The sequence below is a fragment of the Oncorhynchus nerka genome, linkage group LG25 (genome assembly GCF_034236695.1).
Source record: "Oncorhynchus nerka isolate Pitt River linkage group LG25, Oner_Uvic_2.0, whole genome shotgun sequence".
Classification (NCBI taxonomy): Eukaryota; Metazoa; Chordata; class Actinopteri; order Salmoniformes; family Salmonidae; genus Oncorhynchus; species Oncorhynchus nerka.
This window is the reverse complement of record NC_088420.1, coordinates 12,943,189-12,956,615: the sequence shown is the minus strand read 5'-3', so window position 1 is coordinate 12,956,615 and position 13,427 is coordinate 12,943,189. Positions and strand designations below refer to the sequence as shown.

At 42.6% G+C, this 13,427-nt stretch overlaps 1 protein-coding gene across 1 annotated transcript; it reads left to right on the top strand.

Annotated features, from left to right (window-relative positions):
* The first annotated feature begins 472 nt into the window (after positions 1 to 472).
* Positions 473 to 12,992, top strand: LOC115116420 (E3 ubiquitin-protein ligase UHRF1-like). Its single transcript, XM_029644912.2, has 17 exons — positions 473 to 599; positions 1,882 to 2,044; positions 2,146 to 2,412; positions 2,579 to 2,727; positions 3,561 to 3,776; positions 4,011 to 4,126; positions 8,027 to 8,213; positions 8,688 to 8,811; positions 8,983 to 9,090; positions 9,250 to 9,354; positions 9,518 to 9,624; positions 10,058 to 10,220; positions 10,343 to 10,480; positions 10,576 to 10,684; positions 10,910 to 11,061; positions 11,401 to 11,499; positions 11,605 to 12,992. Exons 2-17 carry the CDS (start codon positions 1,892 to 1,894, stop codon positions 11,749 to 11,751), a joined length of 2,340 nt encoding a protein of 779 aa, XP_029500772.1. The 5' UTR covers positions 473 to 599; positions 1,882 to 1,891; the 3' UTR covers positions 11,752 to 12,992.
* The last annotated feature ends 435 nt before the right edge of the window (positions 12,993 to 13,427 follow it).

The following is a 13,427-nucleotide window of genomic DNA, read 5'->3' as shown; positions in this document are numbered from 1 at the left end:
ACAGTAGGTTTTATGTTATTTTGTTCACACTTGGCATTATATTCTCCCGCCAAACTGAACAACAGGACAGGAACACTGGATGCACAACATCACGCTCTGGCAGGACATGGCTGTGACCATCAAGTTTGCTATGAGAAAGTCGTTTTTTCAGTTTGAAGAAATCACATAGATACATTTGACAAAAAAAAATGAACAAAAGTTTGCTGTCGATCTGTCATGTCGCAGGCATAAGTTTGTGTTAAAAGTTTGTAGATCACAGATCTGTTTTTGTGGTTGAGTAATAAAAAAATGGACCGTACAATCAATCTCGCGCCAAAATCCTCGGAAGAGGGAAGGCTAGCGAGACCCTAGTTTCGCGGGCTGAGGCTAAGCTCCGCTCACAGTTTTGATTGACATGAATTACAGCCCACCAGAGAGAAATTCAAAATGGTAATAGCCAATAGCGGAAAGAAGGCGGCGACATTCACTGGTTGAAGGAGTCGTATTGATTGAGTCCTCTAAAAACAGTCTACAGAAGAGTTGTGCGTTTGATCCAGAAGTAGTTTAATAAACGTCATATAATTATTTGCATTTGCAAGAAAAGAAAAGAAGAAAAACAGGTAACGTAAATGTTTCTTCTTTGGTCAAGTTAACATTTTTTTTTGTTGGAAAGTTGCCTAGCTAACTTGGTACAGTGATTGCCTCATTCCAACCAGTTAACTTTTGATAGTGAATTATTAATATTATAATTTCACTCGACAGTTTGCATGGTAACTCACAAGCTAGATGTCCGTGTGTTTTCAATGTAAAGATAATCTTTCCTTTGGTTAGCTAAATTGTAGCAACTACAACGTATTAGTTGATGTTGTAGCTAACGTTAACTAGCTAGCTAGGCTAATGTAACGTGGTATGTTGTCAATGTCGATTAACGTTACTATCAGTGTACTATTTGTTACTATGGTGGCTGATAACGTTACAACATTTCAATGGCTAATCCCATTTACATTCGCTGTTAACCAACGTTAGTATGTCTTAGCTAGTTAGTTCTAATTTACTAAGATGCTTACTTAACGTTAGCTATTGCAAAAAAATGTTTGTTTACGACGGCTGAATATGACCGAACTTGTTTATTTAATGTTAGTTAGCGTTAACGTTACTTGTCCACCAGCCGAGAAAACGAAACAGCGCGCTTTTTTGAATCATAACTAGCTAATTATTACATTAAATTACTTGATTTAAAACGTTTTTTTAGTTGGTCAATTAAAATAGCTAGCTGCTTGTCAATTGTTTCCCAATATTGTTTGATTCGTTTTTTGTAGCAAGTTAACCAGCCAACAATAGTAAGTCTAAGTAACTGGTCAAGTATAGTAACAGTAGTCGTTACTGCCACAACAATGTGTAACTCATCCCAGCTGACCCGATAGAACCAGCCTCCTCTCAGCTGAACACAAAGCTTCGCTAGTTAATGTAAAATAAAACTAATTATATTTATTTCATACTGTCTACCATAGCAATTCTATTCAAGTTTTGAGCCGGTCAAATATGTGCGCTTGGAACATTGTCAGGAAGCGAAGCCAGGTTGTTTGATACAAGCGCTGCCTTCGCGCCAGGATGAGGTCGCAATAGCTGCATTTAAAAGGGTAGGAGTGGCTTACTCACCCAGTTTCCCGCACTGTTAAAATCAGCATGGCATGTTGGTTGAGTACTCCCACAGTCATTGAATGGGATTTGGGGAAGTATTATATTCAAATAAATAAATGATGAATGATTGATCCACTTGATCAATAGTTGGCACAGTAATACTCAAAGGAAAGTGGGAGAAAACCATTGAATGGTGCTGCTTTTGAAGCTCAGATGATGCAATGCTGCCATTAACTCCCAGTTTGGCTCCCCTTTGCACAGGGCAGCTGCAATGTGGATTCAAGTGCGCACCATGGATGGCAAGGAGACCCATCGGATCGACTCCCTGTCCAAACTTACCAAGGTGGACGAGCTGCGCCTCAAGATCTTGGAACTCTTTAAGGTTGACCCAGAGAAGCAGAGGCTTTTCTACCGGGGAAAGCAGGTGGGGCAGATGGATACTTTCCTGTTTAATTCCGTTACAACTGTGTTGCTGGGGTCCTTAGTAATCATGTCTGAATTAATATGTTCTGTTTCTGGTCCCAGATGGAGGACGGCCACACAATCTTCGATTACAACGTGGGTTTGAACGACATAGTGCAGCTGCTTGTTAGACAGGCCGCGCCCCCTGCTGCTGTCCTCAAAAGCAAGGACAAAGAGGCCGAGCTGTCCGACTCTGACTCTGGCTGTAGCTCTGCGCAGAGTGAGTCAGACAAGAGCTCCACCCACGGGGAGGCTGAGGTGCAGGCAGCTGGCACCTCCACCCAAACCGACTTGCCAGACCTGGTCGACCCCGGCTTTGGCTGTTACAAGGTAAACACAGGGCGGATCTCTAAAAGCCCTAGTATTTGCTGTACTGGTATCACTTGATGGGGTGAAGTTATGCTTTTAACTTAAAATCAAAAATGGCATTTGCATTAATATTTTGGAGTTATTGAATTGGGGTGTCAATATCAACTTTGTGTAATTCCCCCCCCAGATTAACGAGTTTGTTGATGCCAGAGACTTGAACATGGGTGCCTGGTTTGAGGCCCAAATTGTGAACGTTACAAAGACATCTGGAGAGGAGGGCTCTGACACGAAACCCAGCGAAGAGGAAGTTATTCACTACCATGTCAAATATGAAGAGTGAGCATTTGATCAAGTATTTTCTATTTAAAGATCGGATGGATAGGTCGTGCCTCACTGTTGAATGTTAACCTCCGCAAACGTGTTCATGTGGAACTTATTGCCCTTTAGTAAAGAGGTGGACCAATGGGGAAATTGATTGGCCATGTCCCAATTATCTCTCCTTCCTCCCAAAAGGTGCACTTGTTCACTTCCCTTTACTGATTTTTAAAGGAAATGACTGGTATAAGACATTTTGTGATACTCACTAGCCCAGGTCTCCACCCATCTAATGCTTTTAGATTTTGTGTGAAGTAGTGAACGAGTGCACACTTCACAGGGCTTGACATTAACTCTTGTCTGGGACATTTACAAATATTTGTTGGATGACAATATAGATTTAAGTAGTACAATTGGATCAGAGAGCCAACATTGGAATAATATTCAAATCTGTTTTTCATGTAGGCCTACATGTAAAAAAAAAAAAAAAAAAGCCCACGGAACAAATTGTAGGTGATATGCATATTGTCAAAACAATGCAGACATGAGGGAGGCAATTCCATAACACGACAATTGGCAAATTACAAATATCTGTGCTTGATAATTTGTACACTACCATGCCACATTGTTTTGCCTGCCAGTGTGTAAAAACCAGAGGAACATTTGAAATTAACGATTTGTATTACTCCAATGTGCCCCCAACAGTCAAGTCCCTCAGAATTCAAACACTACTTTGAGCTGCTTCTGTTCTATCAGATATGTCAATCAGCTTACAAAAGCCCCATTTATGTAGGAAGCACCTGCCGTGTGCATCTGAGCTGAATACTGACACTGCCTCTGTGTGGTCTCTGTAGCTACCCAGAGAATGGTGTGGTGCTGCTGCATTCCAAGGATGTGCGCCCGCGTGCTCGCACTGTCTACCAGTGGCACCAGCTAGAGGTGGGCATGGTGGTCATGGTCAACTTCAACCCAGACGAACCCAAGGAGCGCGGCTACTGGTACGATGCCCAGATCCAGAGGAAGAGGGAGACACGCACCCTGCACGAGATCTACACCAAAATACTGCTTGGGTAATAATTGGTCCTGTTCGTCTCTGCTTTAATAAACAAAAAGATAGAGTACATTGTCTCTCATAGCATAATTCAATAGTGTGTTTCTATTGATTACTTGTTTTATATTATCTACACGGTATAGATTGCACTTTTGTATTATGTTGATGTCATAGTTTCCATTGGCCATGTATAGCATTTTGTTTGCACAGTAGTACCATGACGGGTATCCGAAGAGCTTGTGTTTTATTTCAGGGATGCCGGTGACTCTCTGAATGACTGTAGGATCATGTTCTTGACTGAAATTTACAAAATCGAGGAGCCTGGAGCATTGGATGGATCTGGAGTTGGATCTGACAGTCCATTGAAAAGTAAGTTGGAGCTGTTTAGCTGGATTTCATCGGCTGTATTCACTAGAAAGCAAACGGAACAAAACTATATATATTTATTTAACTATGCAAATAAATATTTACAGTGACGACCTAGGAACAGTGGGTTAACTGCCTTGTTCAGGGGCAGAAGGACAGATTTTTATCTTGTCAGCTCGGGGATTCGATCTAGCAACCTCTATCTACTCGATCTACTCGCCCAACGCGCTAACCACTAGGCTTCCTTCCGCCCCCTTAAAGGACCTACCTGGATTTGTCCAAGTTGTTTGTTTTGCTACTGTGCCATATGTTTTGCACCAGAATCTGACTAATGTATACACCCCTGATGAGCTTTTGAGGCGACTGAAACCACATGCACAGTAGGATAGTTATTATTTGTCACATGCGCCGAATACAACCAGTGTAGACATTACTGTGAAATGCTTAGTCTCAATTGTCCTGAACGGTGCAGGGGTCTAAGGCACTGCATCTCACTGCTGGAGGCATCACTACAGACAATGGTTCAATTCCAGGCTGTATCACAACCGTCCGTGATTGGGAGTCCCATAGGGCGGTGCACAATTGGCTCAGCGTTGTCTTTGTCAATAAGAATTTGTTCTTAACTGACTTGCCTAGTTAATTAAATAATTCAGTTCAAGAGTTATATTTATAAAATAAAAGTGACACAATAACGACGCTATATACAGGGGGGTACTGATACCGAGTCAATGTGTTGAGGTAATTTTGTACATGTAGGTAGGTGTATGGGTAATAACCTTGAGTAGTAGCAGTGTACAAAATCAAAGGGGGAGTGTCAATGTAAATAGTCCGGGTGGCCATTTGATTAAATATTCAGCAGTCTTGTGGCTTGGGGGTAGAAGCTGTTAATAAGGAGCCTTTTGGTCCTAGACTTGGCGTTCCGGTACCGCTTGCTGTGTGGTAGCAGAGAAAACATTGACATTTTTTGGGCCTTCCTCTGACACCCCCTAGTATATAGGTCCAGTGATGAACTGGGCTGTACGCACTACCCCCTGTAGTGCCTTACACCATGCCCAAACCGGACGTGTTGCGAACATTGCAAAATAAATTTACACACGTTTTCAATCATTGCACCCACACTGCTCGCGCATTCCAATGAGCATCTGCGTTGCCAGGCGCTAAAATGGGAGTTGATTCTATTTGTGACATAGGAGAGGCAGGACTTGAAGCGCGTTCTATCTTCTCATTGGTTTTTAGGAACATATGCCCACGTGGGTGATTGAAAGATTAACTGAGGTCTGTTGTGGTAATGCACCTTATTATGAGTTAGTTGCCATATAAAGTCCAAAGAAAAAGAAGCCTGGAAGGAGGAGAGATGACTAGAAACTATTCGGTTGGCCGTTTTATGTGTGGATTAAGTATCGGAGTAGAGGACCTGGTGTTACGGTTGGATGCCGAGCAGTTGCCGTACCAGGCGGTGATGCAACTGATCAGGATGCTCAATGGTGCAGCTGTAGATCTTTTTGAGAATCTGGGGACCCATGCCAAATCTTTTCAGTCTCCTGGGGGGAAAAGGTGATGTCGGCTCTCCTTTTCCTGTTGTCCACGATCTTCTACTTTGTCTTGCTCACATTGAGGGAGAGGTTGTTGTCCTGGCACCACACGGCCAGGTCTCTGACCTCCTCCCTGAAGGCTGTCTCGTCGTTGTCGGTGATCAGGCTCACTGTTGTCGTCAGCAAACTTAATGATGGTGTTGGAATTGTTTGGCAATGCAGTCGTGGGTGAACAGGGAGTACAGGAGGGGATTAAATACACGCCCCTGTGTTGAGGATCAGCGTGGCGAATGTGGTGCTGCGTACCCTTACCACCTGGGGGAGGCCTGTCAGGAAGTCCAGGATCCAGTTGCAGAGGGAGGTGTTTAGTCCCAGTGTCCTTAGCTTAGTCATGAGCTTTGTGGGCACTGTGGTGTTGAATGCTGAGCTGTAGTCAATGAACAGCATTCTCACATAGGTATTCCATTTGTCCAGGTCGGAAAGGAAGATTGTGTTATCTGTTGGGGTGGTATGTGGATCTCAGGTTTCTGTAATGATGGTGTTGTGAGCCATGACCAGCCTTTCAAAGCACTTCATGGCTACTGACGTGAGTGCTACGGGGCACTAGTCAATTAGGCAGGTCAACTTCACAGGGACTATGGTGGTCTGCTTGAAACATGTTGGTATTAGACTCGGACAGGGAGAGGTTGAAAATGTCAGCGAAGATGCTTGCCAGTTAGTCCACGCATGCTTTGAGAACACGTCCTGGTAATGCATCTGGCCCTGTGGCTTTGTGAATGTTGACCCGTTTAAAAGTCTTACTCACATCGGCTACCGAGAGCGTTATCACACAGTCGTCCGGAACAGCTGGTGCTCTCATGTATGCTTCAGTATTGAGCGAGTCACTGGTACTTCCTGCTTTAATTATTGCTTTTAAGCACAAATCGGTGCTTAAAATGGAGGGTGATGGAGAGCTTTGTATGCGTCTGTGTTTGGAGTAAAGGTGGTCTAGGATTTTCTTTTCCCTGGTTGTACATGTGACATGCGGGTAGCAATGAGGTAAAAAGGATTGAAGTTTGCCTGCATTAAAGTCCCCGGCCACTAGGAGCACCGCATCTGGGTGGTAATTTATTTTTGTTTGCTTATGGCCTTATACAGCTTGTTGAGTGCAGTCTTAGTGCCAGCATCCGTTTGTAAATTGAAGTATCAACACCTTTTATACACTGGTGTAAATAATTGACCTGCACTCAATACACAGATGCAGTGATAGCGCAGTATTTTCTATTTTGTCACAAACGGCCTACGTGTTTAGTCTGTTCTCGTGTAGGGTCCGTGCATTTATCAGCCTGATTTTCATGAAGGATTAGGATACATGTAAATCACATGCAGAGTTGCAAATGTTCTGCTGGCTGAAATTAGGCTATAGTTCAATGTTGGAGGCAGATACATACACATACTATTGTTACCATAGAGACTGGGATTAATCTTGACATGCTTCGCGATCCAGCAGGAGATTCATTTTTAGTTATGATGGCAGCACAAATCAATATGTTCTTAGTTTTTTTTTTTACAAAGTGCTGACTGAGCATATTTAGTTTGCTTGTGCAGATTCATCCAAAACACTGGTTGTAAATGGAATTTCCAGGCAAATGAAAAAGGAGAGCATTTGATAATGTCAATCAAAGATGAACCCAGTTTAATACTAGAATTTAGGGAAATACCTTCAATAGCATAGAAAATATCTCACTGGCCTCTTAGAGACAGGCCCTTTAGTCTAATACTACAGGGCTCTCTAACCCTGTTCCTGGAGAGCTACAGTCCTGTAGGTTTTCACTCCAACCATTATCAAGCCTACCTGATTTCTAATAATTACCTGGTTTATAAGCTGAATCATGTTAGTTACAACCTACAGGAGGGTAACTCCAGGAACAGGGTTGGTGAGCCCTGGTCTAATCAGACGGTGTCAAATGTTCTCTAAACATCAGCCTGAGAGGCTTGTACGAAGTCAAAACAATACTGTGACTTTGCAAGCTGCTACTGAATCACGTTGTTCATAATGTCATCAATACTATAACATTCAGTGTGTCCTTGTGCCTTCAGTAACTGACGTCAATCACTATCAGATGATATGAGAACAACTCATAACATTCAGTATCAAGTCTAGTGACCATCAATCCTAACACAGAACACTGGAAATCTTGTGTGTTGCAGAAAGGGGAAGCGTGTGGATATGCTAAGCATTGTGAATTATTCTTAATTAAATATGAACTTTATTCATCTTAAATATTCCCAGTACACACACACGCATCTCCTACTGAAGGGTTTACAGTACTCATCTTAACGTTTACAAGTCAACGGGCTGACATCGTCTTCGCTCCTGTTTTTACTCCAGGGTCAAACGGACCCGAGTGCAAACGCTGCAAAGATGACCTCAAAAAGAACTGCCGCTGGTGCAACTGCCACGTTTGCGGTGTGAAGCAGGACCCTGACAAGCAGCTGCTGTGTGACGAGTGTGACATGGCCTTCCACATCTACTGCCTTAACCCCCCACTGACCAGCCTCCCCGATGATGATGACTGGTAAGTATACTACAGTACTTATGTCTGTGCTGGCAGTCTGTCTGGCCAGTGCCCCCTTCTAGAGCTGCTTATGTGACCGTCTTAGTCATGCCATTGATTCAGATGGCACTTGAAGCATGTTTCTAAATGGAGTTTGATGTGATTTCAGGCTGTTTATTTGGCAAATTTGAATTGAGTATTAATCATTAGTTTCTTTCTACTGTGAGCTGTACTGTCCAAATTACTTGGAAGAAAAAAGTCTCTGCACAGGTGCTGGTGTTGCTCCCCCTTGTCTCCATATCTGTGCTACAGTGAAGTGTGGTCTGTTACGTCTGCATTGGGGGAGTTGTCTTCTCTCCGACATGTATTCAGCAGACCAGAACAACATTCCCCATGCCCATATTAACACTACACAAGCCATGCAGTGGCTTTATACTGCATCATTTATTTTTGATGTCCTATTCCCTGCTTGCTCTAACCTCTGTATTTATCTAGGTATTGTCCCGAGTGCCGCAACGATGCCAGTGAAGTGGTCCTAGCAGGAGAGAAACTCAAGGACAGCAAGAAGAAATCCAAGATGGCATCCGCTAGCTCAACCAGCCAGAGAGACTGGGGAAAGGTAAGCACATTGAGGAATGTTGATGGGTGGATCTACCTCTTAGTGAAATAGCAGAGGTGTAATGATGGGTCCTGAGACATCATACACCCAGTTACCCTTCTGAACTTTTAGTTGTTAGTTTAATAAACTGTGTATACCAAAGTGTTTTTACACGACCTCTTCTCCTATCAGGGCATGGCTTGTGTCGGCCGCAGCAAGCAGTGCACCATCGTGCCCTCAAACCACTACGGCCCAGTCCCTGGGGTCCCCGTTGGAAGTATTTGGAAGTTCAGGGTCCAGGTGAGTCACTTCTGTTTGCAACAGGCTGAAAAGGAAAGTCATAACTGCAGTAACTGTCAAAGGGAGTCTTGTGGGTTTGATTGAATGAACCCCTTAGGGTTTGTTGTGATGGCTGTCGGTCCTGGGAGGTTGTTCTCTGACATTAAACACTGTGTACAGGTGAGTGAGTCTGGTTGCCACAGGCCACATGTAGCTGGGATCCATGGGAGGAGCAACGATGGATCTTACTCCCTAGTGCTGGCAGGGGGTTATGAAGACGACCAGGTACATAGGCTCTCTTCCATATTTTTCCTTTACTACATGTGCCCATAATGTACATAGTTAAAAAAGTAAATGGAAGATTAAGTGACTAGATGTAACGGAATGTTGTGAACACCTTAAGCATTAGAAGTCACTGTGCAAATTCTGGTTTTCAATTGGTTCCCAGGATAATGGCAACGAGTTCACCTACACTGGCTCAGGAGGACGAGACCTGTCTGGCAACAAGAGGACAGCCGAACAGTCGTGTGATCAGAAGCTCACCAATATGAACAGGTAAGTCTCTGCACAGAAAACACCCACTGGTGCTGGTATACCTCCCCTGGTCTTCATATCTGTGCTACAGTGAAGTGTTGTATGTTTCCTCTTCTCCTACATGTATTCATCAGACCAGCACAACTTTCCCCATGCCACTATTAACGCTCCGTGTGTGATAGTGGTTTGAATGAGGTTGGAATGAGTGGAAGCCTGGGCTTTGCATGTCTTTGCCTCGAGCTTTAGGTTGACTGTTTTTAACAATCATGACCTGTTCTAACAATTGACCTTTTATTGTATTCAGTATAATTCAAAATTATTCAAGTAGGACATCTTATTTGCTGTTTAAACTGTCTAATGTATTTTGAGTGGGTTTTGACATGGATTATTCACTGCCATCCACAATTTGATTATCATTTTAATGACCCAATCCTCATTTGCCTGTATGACCCAGAGCTCTGGCTCTGAACTGCAACGCGTCGGTGAACGAGAAGGACGGGGCCGAGGCCAAAGACTGGAAGGCAGGCAAGCCGGTCAGGGTGGTGCGCAGCTCCAAGGGCCGCAAGCATAGCAAGTTCAGCCCTGAAGACGGCAACAGATACGACGGCATCTACAAGGTGGGAATGCCCAGGCGTGAAAATACTGTGTATTGTTACACCCTTAGCAATTCACAAGCCTGCATCCTTTGTCTTGTCCTGTGGTTCCATGTTGACTGAACAAATTCACTCATCTCTTCCAGGTGGTGAAATACTGGCCAGAGAAGGGCAAGTCCGGCTTCCTAGTCTGGAGGTACCTGCTCAAACGAAACGACGACGAGCCAGCGCCATGGACCAGGGATGGCAAGGAACGCATCAAGAAACTGGGACTCACAATGCAGGTAGACGCACGGATTATCCTGTTAACTGCAGCTTGGGCCACTATGCCTTTCTATAACTCGTTTTGATGAGTCTACATCCTTTTGATATTTTGTAGTATCCTGAGGGCTATCTGGAGGCCCAGACTGCCAAGGAGAAGGAGAAGGAAAATGAGGTGACTGAAACACCCACCAAAGGAAAGCGGAAGAGAAAGTCTCAGTCTACTGGTGGGTACTTTGTCAAAAGTAGCTGCAGAATTAGCTATAGCCACACAAAATAAATTGGTAGCATTCAAATTTGCAACAGAATACAGGTGCAAATGGTTAATGAACACTATTCTCACTTTTACAATCACGAGTGGTATTGACCCTGGAGTAAGTTCTAAATGGGTGTCCATCTCTTTCTCCCAACCTTCTGTATCCGTATGCTACCTCTCCTAACCTCTTTTGTAGCTGAAGAGAAGTTGTCACCAACCAAGGGAACTCCCAAGAAGATGAAAGTTGAGGCTTATAAACTGACCAAAGAACAGAAGGCTTGGGTCAAGGGTGACGAGTCCAACAGGAAGCTGTGGGGTGAAGCCATGGAGTCTCTGGCCCTTGGCCCGGTACGTCAGATTTCACACCATTGGGATTAATTTAATTACCCTTATCCAGATAAAATATCATCCTTTCTCAATGAGACTAATGCAAAGCCAATGACTCTTGATATGACCATCTGAAGCTTTAAAACCAGGCAAGCATTGATGTTAATACTTTATCTTTTGATTGTCTTCATCACTGGTGGTGTACTGAGCATTGTCTTTATGCTATGTCCATTGAAGGGCTGATAGAAAGCATTAGAATGTGTAACATGACTTGGTTTTTCAGCTTCTGCTTTTCCATGTCATTCTCCTCACCATGGGTTTGGATACTAGGTACTTAACAGTTTACTTTTGCTTTCCCAGAAATTCCTGAACAAAGTTGAAGAAGTCTTCTCATGTATATGCTGCCAGGAAGTGGTCTTTCAACCCATCACCACTGAGTGCCAACACAATGTCTGCAGGGTAAGTTGATCTTCTTTGCTAGCCTTGACATTTTGCCTTTCTGTCCATTTTGAGAGCAAGAAAAGTGGACAGAAAAATTGAAAGTTGCACTTTTCCTTTTTATAGGAATGCCTTCAGCGGTCTTTCAAGGCAGAGGTGTACTCATGCCCGGCATGTAGGCACGATCTGGGGAAAAACAACCCAATGACTGTCAACAATCCCCTCCAAGCCATTCTCAACCAGTTCTTCCCAGGATACAGCAGTGGACGGTGATAACTTGTTCCACATGCTTGACCAGCATGGAGACAACATGAACTATGAGGGAAGTTAAGCATTTCAGTAAAGACAAATAATAACTTTTCCTAATATATTTTACAAATGTAACACTGTCTGTTTGGCGAAATGCCACCCCCTCTTCTCTGGTCCTATGTCATTAACTGTAGTTGATGTAATTAAACTGCCTTGATCAAATGTATCTGTAACATTAATGTTCTTCTGTTAACAATGCATTTTAACTTGAACTGCCAAAATTAATACACAAGTCTAATTCCTTCAAGCACATGTGTTTTTTTTTGTTAGAGCAGATAGACATGTTAATCAATTGCATACACTTTTATTTAGGAAACACTCCCTTATTGAATGTATTTTATGTTCTTAAGTTTGATGTCCAATAGAACTGGCCTGAACTCATGTTTTTCTTAAGCGAAGCACAACTGAAATCTGTTAGCGACCCCATTTAAACAATTTTATTTTAAGTGTCGGTATGGATTTGATATTGCAACCCCCCTCGCCCCCAAGTTATTTTTAAATGTTTATAGAAATGACTTGTCATGGTGGATGTGAGGGTCATTTCAGTAACAAATGTACTCGTTGTTTTGTGTGTTTACTCTTTTTTACGAAAGTTTTTTTACATTTATTTTCCCATGTGTAATCTGATGGAGTTAGTGAACATTTGATTTCAATTTGAGGGTTTAGAAATACCTTTCACTAATCTATACAATTATTGACTTTTGTTACAATTTATTGTCATAATTATCCCTTTTTAATTGTCAAATGTACGTCACCTTAATCCTTTAACTGCTGTCAAGGCACACTGTTTCTGAACAAGCCCAAAGATGTCATGTGTCATGTGTAACCTTTACTGTTGTGCACAATTCCCGTTTAGGTGTCCCGCAAAATGCTTTTGATTCAAGGCAGGGCTATAGAACACTTAAAACACCTAGCTCTGTTAAACTTTTCTCTGGTGGTTCAACAGGAAATATTTAAGACCCAGAATTGAAATTTTGCTGTTTTATGTTTCTGCTTGTTCTTTTCCAATATTGCAAAATGAATGCCAGTGGCTGCAGATGTTAGTAATACCTCAAATTTTAAATTTGCATAAACTGGAAATGTATATTTTCTAAAATTGTATATTTTTAGAATTGTTTTTTGATATGTAGTATTAGAAGTTACTTGCTTGCACATGTTTTTACCAAGTGCAGAATTTTCCAATAAACCTTTTTATAAAATAAAAATGCACATTTGAAATGTTACTTTTTCGCTAACGAAGGACGTTAAATGGTGCCTTTTTGTCCTAGGTGTCAGTTTTATGACCAGTCTTGTAAGAATAAAATGTGCAGATATTTATGTATGTCCATTTTAGAACTGCATTTGAAACACTACTAAATCGACTCCAGCCACCCTAGTCATAGACTGTTCTCTCTGCTACTGCACGGCAAGCTTCTAAACAGCTTGTACCCCCAAGCCATAAAACTCCTGACTGTCTAATCAAACGGCTACCCAAACGACTATTTGCACTGCCCCCCCCGTTTTTACACGGCTGTGACTCTTAGCTATGTACATATTGCCTCAACTAACCGGTGCCACCACACATTGGAAATCATATTTAATATACGGCCTCATTTTACATTTTTTTGAGCAAACATTGCCTGAAATCCATGTTATTGGTT